The sequence below is a fragment of the Thunnus thynnus genome, chromosome 8 (assembly GCF_963924715.1).
Source record: "Thunnus thynnus chromosome 8, fThuThy2.1, whole genome shotgun sequence".
Lineage (NCBI taxonomy): Eukaryota > Metazoa > Chordata > Actinopteri > Scombriformes > Scombridae > Thunnus > Thunnus thynnus.
This window is the reverse complement of record NC_089524.1, coordinates 26,497,041-26,521,822: the sequence shown is the minus strand read 5'-3', so window position 1 is coordinate 26,521,822 and position 24,782 is coordinate 26,497,041. Positions and strand designations below refer to the sequence as shown.

The 24,782-nt window shown below is 40.2% G+C and overlaps 1 protein-coding gene across 2 annotated transcripts; it reads left to right on the top strand.

The window, feature by feature from the left end:
• Positions 1-4,515: 4,515 nt before the first annotated feature.
• kita (KIT proto-oncogene, receptor tyrosine kinase a) lies at positions 4,516-24,782 on the top strand. Of its 2 annotated transcripts, none has more exons than XM_067597592.1 (21): positions 4,516-4,954; positions 7,849-8,103; positions 8,799-9,083; positions 9,221-9,360; positions 10,180-10,351; positions 10,814-11,000; positions 11,823-11,938; positions 12,186-12,300; positions 14,126-14,310; positions 15,810-15,916; positions 16,074-16,200; positions 16,788-16,892; positions 17,216-17,326; positions 17,559-17,700; positions 17,876-17,970; positions 18,074-18,204; positions 18,595-18,717; positions 19,549-19,660; positions 19,753-19,852; positions 20,164-20,269; positions 22,111-24,782. In XM_067597592.1, the coding sequence occupies exons 1-21, from the start codon at positions 4,900-4,902 to the stop codon at positions 22,288-22,290; spliced, it is 2,949 nt and encodes a 982-aa protein (XP_067453693.1). In that variant the 5' UTR covers positions 4,516-4,899; the 3' UTR covers positions 22,291-24,782. The 2 variants fall into 2 exon arrangements, with proteins under 2 accessions (XP_067453693.1, XP_067453692.1); XM_067597591.1 differs by having other exon boundaries at positions 10,159-10,351.

Below are 24,782 nucleotides of genomic sequence, written 5' to 3'. Positions count from 1 at the left end.
ATTGTTTATTAGTTGACAGGCATAATCACAAGTAGATTTGTGTTTTAACCCCATATTATTTTTTCTTATTTGTAAACAACAGATTTAACAGTCACTGTTTTCTGGTCTGTAGGCCTTTGACATGCTTTGACAAAACTATAATGAAGTCCAGTCCTCTCTTGCAATGTTTAGGATAACACAACTGAATTTATTTTTTCCAGCAGTGCATACCTCCTTTCTTCATGCCCTATGTTGCCTTCTAATGAAAAGAGCTTCAGTAAAACTATGCTTAAGTGCTTTTGATGTGTAACAGAGCCAATTAGAACAAAGCATGCACACACATACACATCTATACTGCAGTTAGCAGGACCCATGAGGAATGAGACCAAAACACCACCAGGAGACTGAGGGCAGGCATGAATCAAGTCCGCTCCATGAGGTTATTATGGAGAGGCTGCAGGCATGTGATGTACATTGATGCATTTAGTTAGCCAGAGGTCTATCTCACAGCTTGACAAAAGTTGGGCTAAATCTAGATTTGGGCTGTTTTGTTTTTGCTAATTCCTTTGGATATCACTTTGAAACACTGCAGGAGAAGAATCTGCCTTTTCAAAAACATGGACAATGTGGAACAGTCAGTGTACATCTGCTTCGTCTTGGCAGAAAATAAATTTGTTCTTACCGTTGCGTGCAATGCTAGGAGCCAAGTTTCTGTCACCTCCCAGTGTGATCACTTATTCCTTGTTGGATCACTTTGTAAGATCACAAAATAGAGGTGATGTGTCTTACATTACTTTTTCTGTTTTTAGACCACGGCGTAACTCCATAACCACATGTGTTCACACTTTTACAAGCACGCAGTTCCAAGACAACAGCAATTGTAGGGTATGTAAATTATACTGTAGATGGAAGCTGTATTCATCCGGTCACCTACTGTCAACACCTTTGTTGAGTTTTAGACTGCACTAAAACACAGTGATTAAAGACCATAAAGTACATTTTTTGTGTAACCACAGGTGGAGGATAGTTGGTTTTTTCCATGGCTGGCTGTGATGGAAACATATATATACCTGACTTCTGGGACAAAATATAACCCTATACATCAACCATGATTGTGAAAGAGGTTAATGAAATCCAGCGCAGTTCTGATGAAGTGAAAGAGATGGGATTGATGAAAAGCACAAGAGGACGTGTTACACAAGAGCTGCAGAGCAATTCTCATTCAAATGGCGTCTTTTGTATATTATTTCTATTTTCCATTTTATCCATATTTTTTAATTCCATATATGCATTATTCTATTTAATTTAATGATTTAAATTGTGGTCTGGTTATTTGTGGCAGTATTAAGATACATTTATTTGCCATTTTCTGACCGTGCTCTTTTGATCCTACAAACAGGAAACAAAGAGCAGTTGTTCTGATATCAGATTCTCTGCTACTGAGTTGAAGGCTCCTAAGGGGTTGTTGACTAAATCACATGCGCAAGTTTTAACCAGCCCCAAGTTCCCCAACCAAGCCCCTCTCTCATCATCTCTTTTGTCTCTCAGTCTCTTTATCTACACATGTTGCTTATTTAGATATGCATACACCCGCATGCACCTTCATGTAACTCTTAACCAAAACAATATGACCAAAACCGAAAGCGGCTACTGTAATGTGCACTCCGTCTGTTGTAGTCTGTTGTTCATATGTGGGCAAAAACTTGCACAAACATCAATTTACATAAAGACAAGCATTGTATTCCTACTTCCCTCTCCCAGTATCCCCTACCATTTTCCACTGTACACATCCTAGGTAATGTTTTGGAGAGACACACAGTCAAAACTTTGTTATTGAGCTTCCTTTATCTAAACCAAAACAACTCAAAATTACAATCATGTTTTTTTGGGTAGAGATGGTGCCTTGGTTAAAGAGAACATGTAGCCTACCTCCATTTTCCTTAATTATAAGACGGTGGATACTGTCCTTTTATTATTATATTACAGTATTATACAGCTACTATATTTAGATAAACATGGACATGGGACAACAGGTGTATCCTTAAGTTTTTATGCGTACAAGGAAATGTGGAAATGTTTAGGCTATGCCACTGAAAACAACTTGTGAACTATACTTCCATATACACATACATTATTTCCTTAATATACTTTTATTTAATATGTTATGTCGATGAGTGGATTTGACAACTAACTGTGGTGTTTTCACATGTTGATCAGACAAAAATCATTTTCTGTTACCCGAAAAGACATTTATGTGAATAGAAAAATCGATGTGTGATAATTGATGGGTCTTTTACAGGAGTTAATGCTTCGAGGAAGTTAAATTAGAGATTTGGTTTCAGTGTGTGAGCCATCTGAGCCTTTAAGAGTGGTGTGTGCTGCTCACGTTATGCGAAATGATCCCCGAACATGAAGACAGCAGGAATCTATTCAGGCATGAATTTATGGTTCATACCTTTTATAGTGTTGAGACATTTTTACAACAAGCATATTTTCCAGAAATGTGCTTTTTCCCAGTCCAAAACGGAGTGATTCTGAAGACAGTTTTACACCCAGAATAATACCAGGAGCACACGTCCAGTTTGATTTCTCCACAGCAGTTAAAACAATGTGCCGCTGCACAGCATTTACAGGTTGTGACATTTAATTTCATTGTAATTTCAAACTCTCCTCTGGGGAACCATGTCAGATGGTAGGAGTCTCGTGTTAAATGTGATTTAGTGTTTTCAAGCATGTGTGATTTTGTGTTTCGGGACTAAACACAAACAACATGAAGCTGTTAAATGAGTGTATGTATTATTTCTAGTGGGATTTGTTGTAAGTACACAAGGACTTAAAATTCATTTCTGAAACATGCATATCAGATTTCATGACATTTGTTTAATTGGGTTAGTCGTGACATTTATGGACTCTGGTTAAAAATGTCACAGCAGAATTACTGGTTGTCATTTATTGTCCACCTAATTTCACATTAACAACACACAATGTTAATAGTAGAAGCCACACCCACAGATTTGCATGTGGAAGCCAAACATGTACAATAGTGCAAATCATAGAAAATAAATACATACATATACAGAGGCAGAGATCAGTAGTCCAAATGACAAGTTGTAGAATAGATTGAATAATGGCAGCTTGATGAGCTTAAATCAGACCAAACATATAGGCTTTGTTTTATATTATTCTTTAAATTACTTTTAAAGGGGCACTCCATCAGATTTTACACAAAAAGGTTAGTTGAGAACCACTTGGCCTGTGAAAATCATTGTGTAATGTCTTCTTTGGCTCAGGTAAGAGCTTTCTAAAGTCAAACAGTCTTGACTCTCATGCCTATAATTTAAAAAATAACCCTGATGATGTTGTCAGAGTTGTTTTGAGTTATATGCTAGAGACTTCAAATATTTGGCAGAAATTGAAAATAAACTGGGGGTGTGGAGTTTGAGAGAGGCATTTAACAGGCGGGGAAGGTCTATGTACATGAAAGATACCATTGAGTTGCATTACGGGAAATGTAGGATCCAGTATTTTTAGAGCTTGACCCAAAATAGGGCCTAAAACTCAGAATCTCTCCGTCTCTGCTGCCTTGATTTTGACAATTGTTTTTTTTGTTCTTTTAAATCTGTCCCCCAACTTTATGAAGTGAAATCTGTACAGGTCTTTTTGATCTTTAATTATAGCGCCCCTTCAGGAGTCATTATGTTTTAATGTTTTTGGTTCAACTCCAACTGAAAATTTTTCCCAAGGGTACTACAAAAACTGGTTAAATCACTTGAACTGTAAAACCCTGAGGATGTAAAAATGTTATAATATAAAGTCTTATGCAAAAAATAGTATATGTGTAGAGAGAATTAAAAAGTCTAACATCATATCACAGGATAAATAGAAACAGAACATTTAAAATGCAAATTCTGTTTCCCCGAATGGGTTCATCTAAAAAGTCACTCAGAAGGGGAACAGTGTTTGATGTGATCACAACAGGGGATTTTAACTGGCTGTTTTAATTTACAGGATAAACCTGATGTGGATGGAATAGTGGATGATACAAGAACAGCTGTTTGCAATAAAAAAATGGCATAGCTATTTGCTTGCTTTGCTTTGCTTGCAACATTACACACCATCAGAGAGCAGTTACCATGCATGCATGTTTGATAGCCAGTGGAAAACTAGGCCACCTCTGGGAGTGTGCGAGTGTGTGCCAGTGTCCAAATAATGTCATGTGTGGTCTCAGGAGGAAGCAAAAGACAAAGAGTCGTTATCTTCCCCATTTCTGAAGAAATCCCAAAATAAATAAATAAAATAAAATAAAATACTTGAGAAACATTATTGTCTCTTTAGAGCTGAAACTGATGTGCTTTCAGTGTAAAGCGTGAATACGTGTTAGGGTTGCACCCAGTTTTTTGACTAGACATGTGGAAAGTTCTACAGACTTAATTAGATATACTGATTCCTAAAGATTCGGCGTTATCTACAGCAGGATCATTCATGTGGGCTAGATCAAAGCTTTGTACAATTGTTGGTGTGCAATTGGTCTTCATCTGTCAGTCTCTGAGCTCGGTTTTCTAGTCGGGAAGCAGACAACAGGTCCCAAACACCTCCCTCTCTCTGTGTAACGTAGGCTCCACCACTGGCTCGTATAAACATGTTGTTGACGCCACAGACAGTCAGAGATAGGCTACCTGGTCGGCCTGCACCGTCCCCTCTGGCGCGCTCCAGGAGAACAGCATGTTTACAGATAGGCGACGGCTGCTGCTGTTGCGAGCTATACTGAGCATCTGTGCCTTTAAAGACTTGTAAGTGCGCCTCTATCAGAGCCCGCAGTCAACTTCCCACAACCCCGACGCGCTCGGCGAGTAGAGTAGAGCTACCTTGACCATAAAGGCACTGGCTCACCTTCACAACTAGACCCATGGAATAATAACTATGGAATACCACTGGATACTGCTGTCTGTCTTTTTGCAGTTCACCTTCCATCCAGGTAAGGCTGAGCTTTTGCACTTGATGCGCCAGTTTATGAAGGCAACTTGTTGCTGTTCACTTTTGAACAACAAAAGGGTCGACTATATCTTAATGACTACAGGTATTCAGCTCCCTTTAGCCCGGTAGGTTAATCCACATTATAGTGAATTGAATTGTCTTGCTCTGCATCGCCCTCATGGTGCATTTCTCCACACTTGTCTTTGTTCTTGTAAGTGCAGGCAGGTCTAAAGCCCGCTGATAAGAAAACCTGAAGTCACTGAAACCTCATGAGGAAAGTGGATAGCTACTTTGGGTGATGATCTGGAGCGCGCTACTTTAATAATTTATGTTTTATTTAGAGAACAGAGCGCCATTAACAAAAAGCGATGTGACTGTGGAAGTAAAGTAGGATGCAGAATAACGTACATGACTGCGATCGATGCCGAGAGACTTTTTTAAATATCTTGTTATGGTCGATAAGGGCGACAGGTTCATGCGGTTTTCTGCCGCACATAACCGTCGTTATGGAAATATTGACAACCTCTTATTCCTAGGAAGCATGCAAACGAGCAGCTGCAATATCTCGGACTGTTTAGCCTGTTTATGCAATTCCTCACCTTTTGGATAGGTACTAAATATTGTCACATGTGTGACTTGACACCAAGCCGTTTAGACCTGCAGCCCGAGTTGGTTTGTTTTGCTTTCTTCTGTGGATGCATTTTGACACATTGCATCTATTATGTCTTGGCATCATTTTCAGTCTTGCTGCTGAGGTTAAGGGCCATAAACATCTAATTAGAACACTTTACTGCCTTTTTATACAAATATGTTTGGGTTTTACTCTGTTATGTCAGTTGAGTTTTCACTTTGAAAGGTTTTTATCGGTTCAACTGCAAGTTTATAATTCAAAGTCAACTTTTCATCATGTCAGGAAACAGACTTTGGGATTTCCCCAGAGATAGCTCGCAAAATTATGGAAATCTGTCTTGGCATGTCGCACACACCTCCTTTCTGTCCCGATACGAGCGGTTAACCATAATGTGATAAAGTGTTGCTGTTTGCACTCCTTTGCACCACTGGTGCGTCCGCGGAGCCTCGTGCAGCTCAGGGCGGGATCAGGTGGACTGTGTTTTGTGGCTTCATTTCCATCAGATCCGATCGCCAGCCCATGGGAGGCCGTTGATGTCCATGTTGATATCATCAGGGAATTTGAATGACTGCCACATTTCCAGTCAGTGTACACAAGCTTACCTGTCATGTGATGCAATACGGCACGCCATGAAGTTTGCCTTAAGCCCGTTCAGACAGGCTGCACACCTAATTCACTTTTTGCCATGTTTTTCTGCGCTCTGCGACAATTTCTCGTGCTATTTAATGATTTAATAAATGTAGCCTATTCCGCATACATCACAAAGAACTGTAAGATCCTCTTTTTTTTTTTATCTTCCATTACTTGCCATGTTGACCTGCCAAACCTTTACGTTAAATTCCACAGTTGTTGGGTAAATATTTAGGACACAGAGGTTCTGCACACACAGAATCCATAAGCATTATCAACAGTGTCTAAACGGACCTGTCTTTGCTGTTTGCTGTTCTGTGATTCTAATAATTTAAGTGTTTGAGATAAGTCTGTCGTGCCATTACACCCTTTCCACAATGTTATCTCTATACACAACAAATACTGTACATATTGTGGCTGAAGTGTAGGCTGTGGGAAAGGGAGAACAATTGACTTCATATGAAATGTATTTATTTATCGTAACAAAGGAGGGGTGAGTGGACGGATGGATCTCTCACACTCCTACTGTACAGAGGAAGCTGCAGCCACAGTTCTGTAGTGTTTTTATCACTGAGGAGCTCAGTGGGGGTTGTGTACCTCTTTTTTTTTTTAGTCTTCTTGGTGATGTTTTCTCAGGGAACAGGAAACATTACTCATTCACTTTCCGCACCTGTTTTCAGTTAGTGCAGCAGATTGAATCTTTGGGTATAGCCGACCCCTTGAAAACATCCACTTCACAGTACCCATCACGCCAGCTCATGCTACACACATTTGTTTTATTTTATACCATGACTGGTAAAAATATGAAGGAGGAGTTGCATGTTTCTTGTGTGTAGCGCAAGTCCTCACTTGATTTCCTTTGCTATTTGATTAGAGAGATGTACTCAGATGTCAAGAGGTTGAGGGTGTGATCTCTGGTGTCACTCCGAGCTCCTTTACCTGCCACTTTACGTCATGATAGTCAGACGTTAAAAGCCCAATCTTCAACAATCTAAAGTATATTCACATATATCATCAAAGCTTAGCTTGTAGATGAAAAATAACACTTTTTGTGATTCTCAAACCGTTAAGACAAACCGTCTTAAACCGAACAATTATTCTTTTATATATAGTTGTTTTTAAGTGTTAATCTGTGTATCAAAAGACCTCTCAATCAATTTGGGAGTGATAGCCAGTACAAATCTTGTGTTTTGAATTTTGAGGGTGGGGCAATCCTGTTGTTTACATTTGGATCAGGGATTGTACCTTTAAGCCGTTATAATGCACATGAGTCTTGTAGAGTTGTTGACACATCTTGACTTCACAGTGGGGAGGGGGATTATAGCATGATTAGGATCTTTTAATTGCCGCCTAACTCCCCTTTAAGGTTTTTAAAGTAATAATAAAAAAAAGACCTAAATTATCTCTCCAATATTCTGAGACTTGAAAAGATTTTCAGTCTTTCAGGACATTTAAACTCACTTCAGTGTTTAAAAGCATTCCTCCTCTGAGTGATCATAATATCACCAATGTTGCCATGAGGATGTATGATCTTGTCCTGCACAGTGTGGTAAAAAAGTAGACCACTTTGCAAAATATAAATAACACAAAATCATGAGTTTGGAATGTTTGCTGTACCTTCATTCCCATTATAGGCAACACAAAGCCCACTATCACCCCTGCCGGCCCCCACCTTGTCGTCCAGCTCAACGCACCCTTCGACCTGCGTTGCCAGGGTGAGAGGAACATGCAGTGGCAGCGGGAGGACCGGCTGAAGGTGCGGGGAGAGAAAAAAACTGTCGGGATGTCCACTCTGCACATCGGCCGGGCTCAGCCTCTTAACATGGGCCGCTACATCTGCCTGGAGGAGAGCTCCAAAGAGAAAACCTCCATCTATGTCTTTGTCAAAGGTAGCTGGATAATCTGTGTATGAGCAAATGTAGGTGATTTGTGGTTGTGTGGTATTTGCGTGTGTGTGTGTGAGTGAGAGAGAGGAGAAAGATGATTCAAATCAAAAACAGCAGAGGAAATCCTTTGGCATTTCTCACAGCAGTGACAGGGAGCAGTGTGTGTGGGTGTGTTTATAGACAAAGGTGTTTGTAACTTTGCCCCTGACAGGTACAGTAGATACTCTAACCGATTATCGAGTGCTATAACTGAGTTTTACTGTATCTCCTGCTCTATGTGGCTCCACATCCCCTTGGCTTACTGCCATCACTGCAGGCTTATGTGCTGATCATTCACCCCACAATCCACACTTCTACCTTTAAGGCAACAAGCAGTTTAGATCAGAGGCCCAGATGTGGAATCATCATAAATACTTGCTTATGAGCTTGTGCAGGAGGTAAACTTTTAACTTTTGCCCACAAATACACTCTGTTTTTTTTTTATCAGTGCTAGAACCATCATGAAGAAAGAAGCAATTCATAGCAATCATATGGCAAGAAGTCAAAATATGACTTCCCAAATAAAAATATCAGGAATATGGAGCCTGTTGAGCAGTGTAGCGTTTTTATATCATGGAAGTCACAAACTAAAGTTTCAACAACACATTGTTTTTACCGCTCTGACACCACCTTCGATGTGCGATTGCATTTTTTGGCAGATCCCGACAATCCGTTCAGAAAATCAATGGTGTCCAACATTCTCACTCGAGTGGGAGACTCTGTTTCCATCCCCTGCCTAGCAACTGATCCAAGTTTGGTCGACCTGCGCCTAGAAACGTGTTCCAGTAGAGTTCTGGCCCCTGGTCTCCAGTACTCTGCGAGCCTGGAGCAAGGCATCACCATCCACAACACACAAAAGGCCTACGAAGATTGCTATGTGTGCACAGGAACGCTCAGAGAACAGCACGTCAGATCACGTGACTACTATCTGACAGCGAAACCAGGTAAAGCAGTGTAAACACACGCATGCATGTACATTGTTTTGCTTGCTTTGTTTGTTTTGCTCTGTTTTGTTATGCACTAGCTCTACCAAAGTCAGTTTATGCAAATTGAATCTTAATTTGAGTTTATTTCCTTCTAGTCCCTGTTGCTCCTCCTGTGATTGAGATGCAGGCACCCAAAAGAATGATTCTCACCTGGGATGAGAGTCTCTTAATCACCTGCAACACCACCAACGTCAATGGAGAAATTAAGCTGAAGTGGGTCACCCCGCCTGGCTCGGTGAGACGCTTCTGCCTTTTCTTTACTGTGTACTGTGCTGTTGGTGTAAGATTCGACTAGATTTTTGTCAGTGGAGCCATTTTTGAGTATTGATTGGTTGTCTTGTGAGATCTAAAGGGGCTTTGATCAGGTCTAGGAGATATTTTACTCAAGAGTTAGGAAGAGTCAGCCACTAAATACCAGCTGTCCTGGGGATTTATAGCCAAAACTAGTGTTATTTTTCTGAATTTATTGTAAAAACTAGCTTATAAATCATCTTTGATATGTCAGAAATGTGAATCCAAATAATAACTACCTGCCAGTTACATTGATTATTGTCCAGGAACATAAAAATTAGTGCCATTTGAGCTGCCACAATTTATAGTCAAAAACTGCAATGATTCAGTAGAAACGTAGCATTTTAATACACACAAAAAACTTCATAAGATTGATGCCATGATGCACTAATGCAGATTTTTTTAAAAATATTTCATATATAGATTCAACTATTTTAAAAAATGTTTTTGTAATGAAGAGCAGAGTGTGGAGGAGAGAGGTGAAACTCCTGTGTAGCTGATATCAGTGGCTGTCTCTTCTTATAGACGAGAGTGAAAGGGGCCATAGTTCCTGCTGTCTAAGCTTGAGGGTCTTGGCTGTGTGTGGAACATGTGGACTACCGTGTGCATACGTATGTGTGTGTGACTGGATGTGTGTATGTAGCTTGCATGCAGGCACTTGTGTGTCTGTCAGTATTTGTGTGCTTGGCAAGGATAGACATGCAGACGGGGTTAATCTCTAGAGATCTCTGGGCGTTGACAGGGTGCCGTCTGGTATCCACAGCAACCACCAAAGGTTGACGGTGCTTCACGTATCCTGACGGAGGACTTTACTCACGTACGCAGTGCCACATTGCACATTGCGGCGGTCGGACCACAGGACGCTGGGAGGTACCAGTGTGAAGCCGAGAACGAGAAAGGGGTCAACATGCAATCAGTGTGGCTCGATGTTTATGGTGAGTACATGAAGAGATTTGTTTTCGGTTAAAGCTGCGTTCGGTAGATTTTTGACGTCATAAAATATTAAATGAAATGTGTCAAACATTTAACTGACCAATGAGGAGAAATTTTAAGCAGAAGGTGTGACCGGCCAGTCACTCATAGCTGGTATTGGAGTTGTATCAGTCTTGTGTTGAATTTCTTGATATTTCATCTCAAAAAATCCGACAGCAACTTTAAATTCACCAGTTTTCATGAAATTTGAATGTTAATTGTTCATATTTGGAGTGATACGGTATGTGTTGTCTTGTCCCGTCGCTTTTGACTGTGAGGTCTTCATGTGCATGTGTTGGGTTACTCTGTGGTTTGCCTGTAAGTCTCTTGACGACAACGACTGAAATCATTCTGTGTCCAATGAATATAGACTGTATTTTACTTCTGCAAATCCTGCAACAATATCTAATTTCATTATTTTTCAGAAAAAGGGTTCATCAGCTTAACCCACATAAACAACAGAACCATCCATGTCCGTTCAGGTGAGAGTTTGTCCCTAAACGTTGACATGGAGGCTTACCCAAAGCCATACTTCTCCTCCTGGAGCTTCATGGGCCACGAGCTCAAGAACACAACCGACCATGTCATCACCACACACAGTCATGAGTACAGGTGCGACAAAAACACACATACACACACACACACACACACACACACACACACACTTACTTTAAGTGTGACTTACCCCAGTCTCACCACATAGATGAAAATGTTCATTAACGTCTTACAATGGAATTTAACACCTTTGGTTTGGAGATGGCTGCAGTTCAGCCAAGGTGCTGATGCAACAGCTACACTTGTTGCAGCTCCCTGAGAAATACGGCAGAAATTTTAAAAAGGCCTATGGGTTTCTAGTGAAACGAGAACTGTCAGAATATAAATGGCTTTCATGGAAATTGAAACCATGAAATATCTGCAGTATTACCTCTGTGCTGCAGATAGAAATTTTACATAATATTATCAAAGGCTGCATGTCCAGCATAATGCATTTTAGTTCACGCTTCATGGTGTGTGAAACAAACATTTCTTTTAATATGACAAGCCTGTGATGTGACCTTTAAGCCTCAATTGGACATGAGAGAACACAGTTTTTCTTACTATGTTAAAAATCAATAAATCTATGTCAGTAAGTGTAGAAAAATTGATTTCTAAAGTAGCCTAGAGAATAATTGGGTATAAAAGGACTGCAAATAGTTAATCATTTTCTGTTAATGCTTTGCATGAGCACGCTGTCGATGAACTGATTTGTATAAAAGAAGACAAAGAGAACACTGGTTATAATCTTAAATGCAAATATCTGAGCATTTTAAATTCTTTCCTCAGGCAGTAAAGAAATGAATGAGCAGAAGCTGTTTCTTTTTTTTTCTTTGTTTATGCACAATTAAAGCAACAATAAGAATTTAACAATTAATATAATTACTTTTTGTTGTTTAGGTACAGCAGCGAGCTGAGGTTGGTGCGACTGAAAACGTCAGAAGGTGGAGTTTACACCTTTCAAGCTTCCAATGGTGACGCATCAGTGAATCAGACATTTACCATCTTTGTTATCAGTAAGTTATGTCATAGATTATGTTAAAGGTTTCCTGCTCCCTTAAGCTATATAATAAAAATTCAGTTCCTCCACATTGCATCCGCTGACATGAGGTAAAAGGCTTCATTGACATTTTTTCTTTATAGGTCTATAGCTTTCACCCTCCCTTGTGTGATTTATACCTGGCTGAGGTTCAATACAATTAAATGTCATGCTGATAAAATTTGTTTTACTTGACATTTAATAAATTAATTTGTATGATTTAGGTAAACCTGAAATTGTATCACATGAAGGCCCGGTGGACGGACAGGTACGCTGTGTGGCGGAGGGGTTCCCTGCCCCACAGATCACCTGGTACTACTGTGAGCAGCCCTATGTCAGGTGAGATCATCAGACAAAGCGGCTCAATCGGTGAACATTTTAATGTATAGTTTATAAAGGCCTTGGAAACCTATTTTCTCAATCAGCTTCTTACTATCAGGGATCGATGCAGATATGTGAAAACACAATTTTCTGTCAAAGTTAAAACAGTTTTGGTTATTTAACATGAGAGATTTCCACATTTCTCTGTTTGTCATTACGTTTCTCACTGGCTTGAAGTGGGCAGACAAAGTGTGACATCATACCTCCATGCACCAATCAGTGTTTAGTATTGTTGCCAGGCCGCTGTCAATCAAATCTGATCAAACCATACCCACATCGTCCTCATAAAGCAGATTAGCTGGGTTAAGTGTAAAGTGTTGAGTGAGTGTTAAACTTTAAATAAATAACAACTAAGGATTTTTCTTACCAAATTTGAACTTTTATTGTTGCTTATTTGGTAATATTTAATGTCATAGAGAAAGATTTGAAACTTTTCAGAAAGTTTTGAAAGTTTCCAGGGGCTTTAGAAACGACATAAGAGTAAGAAAAACATATGGTCCCATATTCCAGTCTCAAACTTTATCCATATTCCTTTGTGAAAGTTTTTCGTTATTTCTACTTTGGTTTAAAAGACATAAATAAGTACAGACTAATATGCTGGTGTTGTGTAACAACTATGCTGGACGTGCACTGAAACTACAGCCTGAAGTAATTACTGGGATTGGAAACTGATATAAGGCAAATTGGTCATCAGTTTTGAAAACAAAGTAAGCAAAACCTGCCAAATCAAAATCAAAAGCAGCTATATCATGTGTCAACGAACCAACAAAATGCTCTAAAGCTTTCCAGTTACTAGATTTGTGTTTGCTTAACGATTTCACAGCTTTTGCAATGTGTTTCCCACTATATACACAAGGTTTATTTTCTGTAAGACACTATTGATAAGCATTTAGGCTGTTAAAACTGCATTAATGTAGAGTCCCTTCTGGTTATTCTGTAAAGTTTTGGGAGTTTTACTTTATGTTTGCACGCAGAACCACCAACTTATTGCAAAGCACCTTTTCAGATCTTTGTTTGTAGTCTTACACTCAAACTTCCACAAAATCAATTTGAAGCACACCTCAAGGGTCATAAAGGTCACACTTAAGACATATTGGATGAAGGCAAGAATGATGATGAAGGTGGAATGTTGGATTGTGGGATTTGACGAGGCTGACTTGTGATTGGTTGACTGTGATAAGATGATCCCATGTGACAGGGGATTGGAAAAGAATTGACTTGTGATTGGTAGGGACCCAGTACATCTGCCTGGATACAACTGGACACCAGTTCATCTTGTGTCAAACATAAAGTGTGTTGTAGGAGGAGCACCTGGTTGCCATAGCAACTCCAATCCCAAGTGGCACAGCCAATGGATCATAAGTAATTATCCCAACTTCATCCAGTCATTTTTTAATTACAATCAAATCCACTTAACACTCATTACATGCAGGCACGCACACAAAGTATAGAAAGAGAAACTAACGTGACCTGACTGAGCTTATGACCAGAGAGCACGTAGATAAGAGTTGCTTTTATGGTACAGTGCAGTGAAACATGGAGCCATGGCCTCATTATAAAAAAATCACCTTTGTTTTATGAGCACAGAAGGAATTCCCTGCTAGTATTATGACTTCTGGCAAAACTAATTCCTGGGAAAGGTGTTTTCATGACTAAGGAAAGGAATGTGTGCTTTGCAGAGACTTAGGTCAGAGATGCCAGAGAGTCTTGACTGAGACAATTGATGAATAGCTCGGTGATCCCGTCAACTCGCAGTCAACAATGTATAATCTTCTGCCTTCAGGTGCTCCCAACAGGTGAATGCCACCCAGGAAGAGCACAATATCATCACTGTGACACTGTTCAGTCCCATGTTTGGAAAGACAGAGGTGGAGAGTCGAGTGAACATCAGCAGGGGACGGTTCAATACTCTGGAGTGTGTGGCCACAGTGCAGGGAGAGCAGGCCTACACACTCTTCTCTATCAGTGGTGAGTTGAGGTATCACACACGCAAATTAATACAGTGGGATGCACACACATATGCTCACAGGTCATGTGGTATTAAAGGGGGTGCCGGCGCCTGGCAGTCTCATGTTTTGTTGTTGAATTGTTATAATCCTCTGCTTGTGTTCACCTTCGGATAAGAATTAAGTGCAACAAAGTCGACAGTGCAGAGAGAGGACTGACGGATGTGAAAATCTCCTCATTTCAAATTGCAGATCTTTGTTTACCTGATTTTAGTTTCATGAAAATGCTGTTTACTAGATTAATCTGAGTGACGTTAAAACTTCTGTCACCTGCCTGTGACTCCCTGCTCTGTGGACTTAGAAACAAAATTTTAAGTTCAGCTTTCTGTAACGCCCTCATAGGATTTATTTCTCAACTCAAAATATTTACTAAAAGCATGATTTGGGTGAGGATTAACCCTTAAATGTGGCCTTAAAGTTAGAAGTTGGTCTCCTAAAATCTGTTAGGTAAACATTAGCACGGAGAGATACCTCAGACATGATTGGCTACGATAAGATGTTGTCACTTACAGATAGGAATTAGCTTTAGTCCATTGTTTACTCTATGACTCCAAATCCGCTCTGTTATAACGGCTTCCCCATCTGCTGTATAATGTCCTGAAAGTGGTAACAGCACTGGAACCGAAAGTATAACAAGTTGTCCCTGCCTCAGCCTGAAGACCCGGGTTTATGCAGGACACTGGGGGCTAACTGTGGCTACAGCGGGTATGTGGGCGAGCATTATGAGGGAGGAGAATGTTCGCAGCCAGACAAGACAGGCCTTTGGGAGCGTGTGCCCAGGATTTTTATGCTTCACAGAGTAACAGCAGACCAGGCGGAGGCGCTGAGAGTGTGGAGCGCAGTAGGAGTCCTGGCAGTGCTGGGAGTTCTGGGGCTGTAGGAGGCTTGGAGGTGTCAGTGAGCTGCAGCAGAGAATACACAGGGCTTTAGAAACCACTGACAGGTTTACAGGGGATTAGTTCCTGCAGACTCTGCATTCTCAGATTTGAAGTGGAGAGAAAGCTTCTTATCTCTAAAGAGCTTATTACACCCCACTGTACAGAGGAGCTAAACAATAAGGCATCACAAACAGCCAGACACAAAGGAACAGAACACTGATTACATATAATTACTCACCAGCACAGCTGTAAAAGCAACAGCAATACAGTAAAATACTGTATAATCAAAAGGGATTAAAAGCAGTTAACAAACAAAATAAAGTGGAGAATTTGCAAACATAAAATAGCAGAGGACCCTACTGTATGTATACATAAATAATTGGATTAGTTTGCTGTGATTTGACCAAAGAGGGCATCACTATGACTTAACTTTCTGTGGCTTACCTTAATGCCCCTTTGCAATGTCATTTAGAGTATAAACATGGCAAACCACTGAGAGAGTCACTGTTTGACTCTGTTGTCACTGCTCTCATACTGTGTATATCTTATGGTACCTAACAGAATCATATCTGTCTTCCTGCAGAGAGGACTGTTCCCCATGATCTATTCACCCCTCTGCTAATTGGCTCTGTATCAGCAGCAGCCATCCTCTGTCTTGTTCTTATCATGCTGTTCTACAAGTATATGCAGGTAAGACAGTTCCGCTCATTTCCTGAGTGGCACACCCTCTATCTTCAAATTTTGAGACATAACAGATCAAGAAATAAAGAATAGCATGTTCAGCCCTATGAGTTTGTTTGTATCAGTAATGTCTGTTTTGCTCTCTTTTTGTTTGCCTTCACACCAGAAACCCAAATACCAGATACAGTGGAAAGTTATCGAGGGCATCCACGGCAATAACTATGTGTACATTGACCCCACCCAGCTGCCGTATGATCACAATTGGGAGTTTCCTCGAAACAACTTGCGTTTTGGTGAGTAATTTGCACTCCTCATGTGCTGCAGCCACTGATTCATCAAAAAAAAATCTGTGATGTGTGCTGTATTGAGGCCTCTATAATTCTATTAATCTGTCATTTCTGACGCACTGTGACACTGAAATGTACATCCTGGTTGTCACTGTAGGAGCAGAGTGAAATGGAGATAAATGGAGGTTTGACTCAGTAATAGTCTCTGTAATCAAGCCTAACAGTGCAGTTGGCATGACATCATTGCTGCCACCCTCAGGCTACTTCATGCTGATTGACAGACTCTGTTTTCTGTGTATTTGGACACAGCATTAAGGTTTGAGCCATGTCTGTGGTCATTACCGACGAACCAGTTCTACAGCTCATTAATGAAGAAACCCCACTCCCTCACTGCAAACATAATATTGTTGACATATTCTGGGTGTTGTTTTTAACAAACCTCCTTAAACAGGATCCTGCGTGTCCTGTTGGCTACGCACGCAGCCCAGGGGGTAAAACTGGTGTGTTGTCCTAGGAACGCTGGCATGTGGCCAGTTTGAGGGAGGAAAACAAGATGGGGAGTAACAGTTTTGTGTCTGTCTTCTTGTGTTCAGGGAAGACACTGGGATCTGGTGCATTTGGAAAAGTGGTGGAAGCAACTGCGTATGGACTCTCCAAAGCAGATTCAGTCATGACGGTGGCTGTGAAAATGCTCAAATGTAAGCACATACATGCAAAGGAATTGGCACGAGCACAGTCTAGCAAACTGACTAAACGTAGCTATTTGATAAATGTGCATAATAGCTATGATTTATTAAGAATTAATTAATAAATAATTTTCCTGTAGATGTTTAAAGACAGGCAGTTATTATGTTGATATTTTTACTGGGTGGTTTGCACACTGCTGCCAAGTCAACATATTAAACAGGCACCCTTTTATTTTAATTAGCCTCCAGCAATCATGGGTGAACTTGAGCTTAGTTTACTCCTAATCCTTTTGCACATGCTGATTGTGTTCCAACATTTTTTTTTTCTTCCACAGCAAGCGCTCATGCCACAGAGAAAGAGGCACTGATGTCAGAGCTGAAAGTCCTCAGTTACTTGGGAAACCACATGAATATTGTCAACCTGCTGGGAGCCTGCACTGTTGGAGGTGCGGCAGCCATGTTGTCCAGCATGATAATTAGGAATGTGGAATAAAACTAGAAACCTCAGACATTGTTTACAACATTTAAGATGATTAATTTCCTTCTGATTCTTGCTGTCAGTATGTGTATCAAACCATGCTTTACCACACCACATTGGTACCGTTTCACTTTCTAAATCAGCTGTTTGTTATATTTCTGGAAATATCACTGACATGAGGCGTGTTTTTTCATCTGCAGGCCCTACACTGGTGATTACAGAGTACTGCTGTTTCGGAGACCTCCTTAACTTTCTACGCAGAAAGAGAGAATCCTTCATCTGCTACAAGCTCGAGGAAGACTGCTACTACCGCAACGTCGTGCCACAGAGAGACGCAGCTGGGTCAGGTTCTTTTATGTGTTGAAGAATGGGAGAGTGGTTTATTGTGTTTGGAAGAGAAAAGAAAGTACTAGTATTTACTATCCAGAACGTGCGTAGGAGGAGAGTATTTAGACGGCAGCGTGCCTATGTGCGACTGTGCTCAGCTCAGACCAGACTGCTCCTTTCCTCTTCACAGTGACAGCTTGAACGGCTACATGACCATGAGGCCTTCTGCTGCTGGCAACCTTCCTTTCAGCTCATCTTCTGAGAAGAGACGCTCACTGCGCAAAGGCAAGCCAGCCATTCATCAAATTCTTCAGACTTAATAGACACAGTTGAAAAAAGGCTTAAACCATATCAGAAAAAATAATTTTGGACCCGTTTGTCCCTTCAGGTGGCTCTTACGCTGAAGCAGATGTTGAGAGTGAAATGTTTGACGAGGATGGTCTGTCTCTAGACACTGAAGACCTTCTCAGCTTCTCCTACCAAGTGGCCAAAGGCATGGAATTCTTAGCCTCCAAAAATGTGAGCATCCACTCTTAAAATAACAACTGTCAAGCTAGATTTCTGCATAAAACTGAATGTGAATTTCTACAAATCATATCTGACTGTTTTTTGTTTTTTTTTAAACACAAAGCGTTGGTCATGTTTCCACAGCTAGTAAGCGGACCTAAAACGCATGTTGGAGCATGCTGTTGAAAAATTTATTAGTCATGGGGGCAAAGATACTGTGGCCGATAAGCTCATGTCTCAGTGTCAGTGGTTGTGTGTTACATAGAATCAGATGTGGAAATTCAGTACCAAACTGCATCGGGAAAAAGCGCTTCATTCGTGACTAATGTTATATTATTGATTGGTCACGTAGCTAATGTGTATCATCAGATATTATAGGTAGTGGTGTGCTTTGTTTTCCAGTGTATCCACAGAGATCTGGCAGCCAGAAATATCCTACTGACTCAAGGAAGAGTGGCAAAGATATGTGATTTTGGCCTGGCCCGGGACATCACCACAGACTCCAACTATGTAGTCAAAGGCAATGTAAGTCTGCACTAACGATGTGACACTTCATGAAAGTCCCACTGCAACATGACATCCTTCTACTGTATTAAATCAACCTCTGTCCTTAGGTTTACTGGTTTGGAACTGCTTAAATCAATTTGTAAAGTAATAAATTAGTTTATTGGTAAGTAAATAATAAAGTTAATTGGTGGGCCCTTGCATAATCTGTCATGTCGTCATTTGTCAAAGCTGCTGTTTATGCAACCTTCCTCCTTAGGGACTGTTCCTTTCTCTAGAAAGCTAATTTTAGCTGAAGGTGTATGACGATAAATCATCTAAGGAATATAATATTTGAAAGTAGTTAGTTGAAGGAACATTATTTAGTCTTGAGGATGTTTTGAAACACAGTTTCAAGATCAAACAAGGCAATTTGCCTTTGACTCACTCCTCTTAGAAAATATTCAGCAACTTAAGCGAACTGTATCTTGAACCTTATTTCTCAACAAGCCTGTTCTCAGATCATCGTGTCTTCTGAGAACTGTTAAAAAATGAATTTTCCAAAAGAACTCCTCTCAAAACTCAAGGCAACAATTCCCTTTTTAACTTTTTGTTTTTTCTCTGTTTCTGCAGTGGCCTCTCTTGTACTTTATTGTTTCATTTGTTTAATTGCTGCATTTGAATTGTTAGCCTTAAGATAGCATAGTAAACAGGAACAGTTGTTGAGGCTTGTATACAAACCCGACATGCATATGACAGCTCATGAACTGGCTGTGGTCTGTCACAACTTGTTTGGCCATAAAAGTAAAATAACATCACTGATTAAAAGTTTCCAATTGTTACTGAATGCAATTTTCCATCACTTTCTTTCAGGCTCGTCTTCCAGTGAAATGGATGTCTCCAGAAAGTATCTTCGAGTGCGTGTATACATTTGAGAGTGATGTGTGGTCATATGGCATCTTGCTCTGGGAGATCTTCTCACTGGGTATGTCTATCAAATCTGTGTGTGTGGTATTCTGGCTTTTCCATGCGTTTTCAGAAGCACATAGTGTAACAAGATCTCTCTTCTTAACATAGGAAACAGTCCTTATCCTGGTATGCCTGTGGATGCCAAGTTCTACAAACTGATAAAAGAAGGATACAGACTGGATGCGCCAGAGTTTGCACCCAGTGAAATGTGAGTTTCTGTTGAAGTGAAACATGAGCGTGTGTGAAAGGTGTTGAAGTGAAATGCGAGTGAGTGTAGAAGGATCATAGCAGAGATCGTGTGGTTGGATAGATGGAGGTGGTGAGACTATGAAAGAATGTGATGTGGGGGATTTGAAAAGCAGCCTGCTCTCATCCTGTTGCATTTGGCTTTTCACAAGCATATAACTACAGTAAAACTGGGACATGTAAAAACTCTTGAACAGAAAGCAAGACAAGCAAAGAAAAGGAAGGGAATGTGGACAAATAAAACTGTTTGTGTGCTCATATATTGCTTTGCAGGTATCAGATTATGCGGTCCTGCTGGGATGCTGACCCCTTCAACAGACCCCCCTTCAGGAAGGTCGTGGAAAGGATTGAACAACAGCTGTCAGATGCCACTAAGCATGTAGGTCGCACCACTTTGAGATTGTTTACTTTCTCTGTAAAGAGATCAAAATTCCATTCCTTAAAAATAATGAACCGAGAAGACTTCACACACCATTCAGCAGGGTTATGACGTTGTGAAATAGAGGCAATTCTTGGGTCCTAAAACCTGATGCTACATGGTTCATGTGATACCTTTGGCATTATTTTTAAGCCCTTAAGCTTTCACAAACAAACAAACTATATAAAAAAACAGAGAATGTTTTTACATATTGAACAACATGAAGCTAAGCAATGTCCTCTATGCTAACAGATAAACCAATGATTATTTTATTTTAATTCTTCAAACACTCCCTGATAGATTTGTTTTTTAAAGCGGATGACTGTGGCAAGCACGCTAGGTGTGGATTTCTGCCATTTTCAAAGCCACCTCTAGAGTGTTCACACATAATTTAGCCGAGGGTCTGGGGCCTCACAGCATGAGCATATGTCTTTGAACTCCCTGGTCATCTGATTTACACATGCAACATATGAGGGGTTCCACTGTTCTCATGATTTTCCACTTACACCACAACAACTTTGATAGTTCATGCTTTAAGCTTTAAAGGGACAGTTTGACATTTTGGGAAATATGCCTATTCATTTTCTTGCTGGGAATCAAATGAGAAGATCAATGCCACTCTCATGTTTGTGGATTAAATATGAAGCTACAGCCAGGAGGCGGCTAGCTTAGCTTAGCATAAAGACTGGAAAGAGAGGGAAAGAACTAGCTAAAAAACATGCATTCCACCAGCTCCAAAGCTCACAACTCACCATGTTATATCTAATTTGTTTAATTCATACAAAAAACAATTAAGAAACTATTTCTTCAGGAAGTAACTGCACCTGGCCAAGAAGTAGTCCAGTCCAGTAGTACATAACTGCTCGTAAAATCACAACTTTTTTCATTTGGGTTATTGTACGGATAAAAGGTGCAATACACAACATTCAGCGCCACTCAATGTCGGGAACAACTATCTGCTATGTAAAGATATTGTGGAGTAATGGCAACCTGAGCAGAGAATGAAGTCACACTCTGTGTGTGTGTGTTGTAATCCGAGCCTCTCTGTTCTTTGTTTGATAGCCGGTCCAGCCACGCATGCATGTTATTGCATGTGAGCGTGCATGCTAGTGTATCTGAGTGTGCATGTTAGTGCATGTGGGTCACTTTGTGTGCTCCATGTGTCCGTTTTCAACATGGCAGCTGGTCAAAAAGTTTCTCATATTACAGCTAAACAGAACATTAAAATATGTTTCTGAAAACATTAGCAGTAAGAGAATCTTGATCCATTTGATCAGCACTGCCTAGTTTGACAGTTTGATCTGAGTTTCGTGAGCTGTCAGTTCAGGGGGCGCTTTCTTTTTTTTTTTCTTTTTCCAACTTCATTGAGTAAATAATGCACACATTTGTTTTGGTCTGAGATGCCGGTGCCACAGCGAGACATCTAGTGAATGTCGTATATTGGACCTTTAAATTGACGAGATATAACGTGTTAATTAGTAACCTTCAGGTGGTGCTCGTAGGCATATTTTGTTACCTTTGGACAGAGCCAGGCTACCTGTTTTTCTCTACATCCAGTCTTTATGCTAAGCTAAGCTAACAGACTCCTGGCCATGAGCTAGGCAAGAAAGTGAACAAGCATATTTCCTAAAATGTCATACTATTCCTTAAAGTTTATTTGTTATTTGTTGATGTAGCGGCACATATATAAAACACTAAAGTAAGAAAAGAGACACATTGTGCAGATTATATGAATACTGAAGTTTAACTGAGATGTTTGAACAAACCTCTCTTTCTCTCCACCAACTCTTCCTCATTTTCAGATTTATCTCAACTTCAGCTCCAGGATTCCTGTGACGCCCGGAGCCAGGGAGGAGCCGAGTTCTCAGAGCATGGCGTTTCACCCAAATTCAGCTGGCAGTAATAGCGCTCCAACCCAGCCCTTACTGGTCCAACATGAGGTCTACCTGGAGGGGACAACCCTCAGAGCCCAACGGGTGTAAGGACCCACCCAACCTGTCTTGCTGCCTCATAAAGTGCCTGGAATGTTCCGCCACAAACCACCCAAACACTACACCTGCCCACCCCCACCCCCCACCCCCCGATACCAATGGCATTTGATGTCACGTGTCGCAGACAGAATGGTAATTGCCATTTGTTGCTAGAAAGAACAACAAAGGAAGAATGGCTTTTATCATTGCTATCACTATTATTGCCTACTGATTACAGGGAGAAAAGTTGGACTAATGCTCCCCTGCTCACAGCAAATAACTCTTAAGGCACCGGGGAGGCGGAGGGACTCTAAAACTGTTGTACATTATCACTGCTATCTGTTTTGTTATTTTGAGTTTTTCAGTCAAATTTTTCCTACATATTTCATAAAGATTGTTTTGTTGTTTTTTGGCACTCCGTATGTAACTGAGATGTTTCTTTCTATCTATTTGGAGTTTTTTTCTTTTTATTACATTTTGTGTTTTGTTATTCTTTGTTGTTTTTCTGTCATGGACATTTTATGTAGTGTTTTTATTTTGGTTGGCTGTTGCAATTGTCGGAGGAAAAAAAGCACTTGAGGCACTTGAAATTCACATCACTCCATACACCACGTATACACCAGCTTTCATTTATTTTTTTTTATTCTTTTATTGTCAGTATTATTTCCATCTGTTCAGCTTTATGTTTATATGAAGGATATAATTTTCAGGGGCCAATTCAAATTGAGATATCAAGACACTGGTATATAAGCTACAGTATTAGTAGACAACATGGTAGACATGCTTAGAGTCCATAAGTGCTTCAAGTTGATTAGTTGATACATTTCTGCTCATTTTATGTTGGATGTCACTACCTAGAGAGCAAATAACTTTCTTTACAGGATTTGATTAACAGATACACTTATTTATACCATGTATCAGCCCATTATTACTTTACATACACAGTTGTCTTCAGAGATGTGGTATAGACATGGTACTCTAGCTTTTCATTTATGTGCTTGTTGACTGTATATGTGTACATATCTGTAGATAATGATACTAATCATTACAATATGATGAGAGTTAAACATTTGACAAAGAAGACACTCTGTGATGCCTGTAACTCTGAGGAGCTTCAGCGTTCGTCCTGGTTTTGTTACATATAAGTAATCCAGGTGTATAGTTTCACTTTTTGACAACTGGACTGCTGGAGAGTTCTCTTGTAAAGGTGTAAATAACTGTTCAGGTTTATATGGTTTCTCTCCTGCCACATCCAGTGTATGATCTTTGTTTACAAGCATGAGACAGGTACTGCCATTTCTGAGATGTGTTTTCTCTGCTTTACACCTTCTACCCCTTCATGAAGGACCAGGAAACAGGAACTTGTCTGTTTAGGCTGACAGGCAGTTGGTGTGTTTTTTGCCCATACTGCTGCTGAAGTTCTCTATTGTATATATCATGATCAAGTCAGGGCGATGCTAATGTGAAATGCCATTAAGTGAACTGCAGTAATCTCTGAGGCAACAAGCCAGATGAAGACTGAGGGTCATCAAGGCTCAACACTGAGTAAGAGTGGCTCAGTGTGTTGGTCATCTCATTGTTCCCCCGGCCAGTAGCTGGTTTCCCAGCAGTCCTTCTCCTCTTTGTATCCAGCTGTTTCCTCCATCAGAAGTGGGTCTATCAGTAGCTCTCAGCCAGTAGTCTGTTCCAGTTCAGACCATTACGATTCCCCTCTTCCCACTGGTGGATGTTGTTGTGAAGAGCACCAGGAAAGTGTCCTGTTTGTGTGTATGAACATGTGTTTGTGTGTGTTTGTATGCGTGAGAGCATGCACGTCTACTTGTCTTTGTGTGCGTGTCTGTATGTTTGCAGAATTAAAAGAATTATTGTTATAAGAGGTGCCACTACTAAAGATTCATCGAAGTCGTTTAGGCTACTAAAACCCCACAGTCTTACTGCTCTGTCTTTTTGTAAATATAAATGTGCATATGTTGTAAAGTAATGTTGATGCTTTTGAAGATGTTTATCTTACTGAAGATGTGGTACATTCATGCAAATTTTTATTATGCTGTATTTTCTTACGTGTGCACAGATTTCCAACTGTAGACTCAACTGGAAAACGCTGCTTGTGTCTCTGTCACCATGGTAACTTAAATGGAAGAGATTCGCTTTAGCTAATGTTTTGATTTTGGCTAATTCATCATTTCGACCCATGTGCCAGTTCACTTGGTAACTGCCACAGTAAAACAGGCTAAACTGTTCTCAATGGTCATATCAGACCATCAGTATTTATGGCAATATCAGTCAAAAATGACATTACTGTATTTTACAACCTGGAGGGAGATGTCTGAGACAAATAGAGATTATTTTTCATTTCATTGCTCCCCTTACATCTTAGAGGTTTTTCCTGCATTTTGCTACATATTTATTAAAACTAAGGCTTTAGTGTTACCATGTAAATTTGATGTGTTGCTGTTACATATGTCAATGTAAATAAAATTGTGTATATTGAATTCCCAATGAAA

Excerpts from the sequence above, each read along its gene's own strand:
- kita (XM_067597591.1), top strand. The coding sequence starts at position 4,900 with ATGGAATACCACTGGATACTGCTGTCTGTCTTTTTGCAGTTCACCTTC. Across the intron at positions 15,917-16,073 it reads TGTTCTACAAGTATATGCAG|AAACCCAAATACCAGATACA; the intron begins GTAAGACAGTTC and ends CCTTCACACCAG. Across the intron at positions 19,661-19,752 it reads CTGGGAGATCTTCTCACTGG|GAAACAGTCCTTATCCTGGT; the intron begins GTATGTCTATCA and ends TTCTTAACATAG.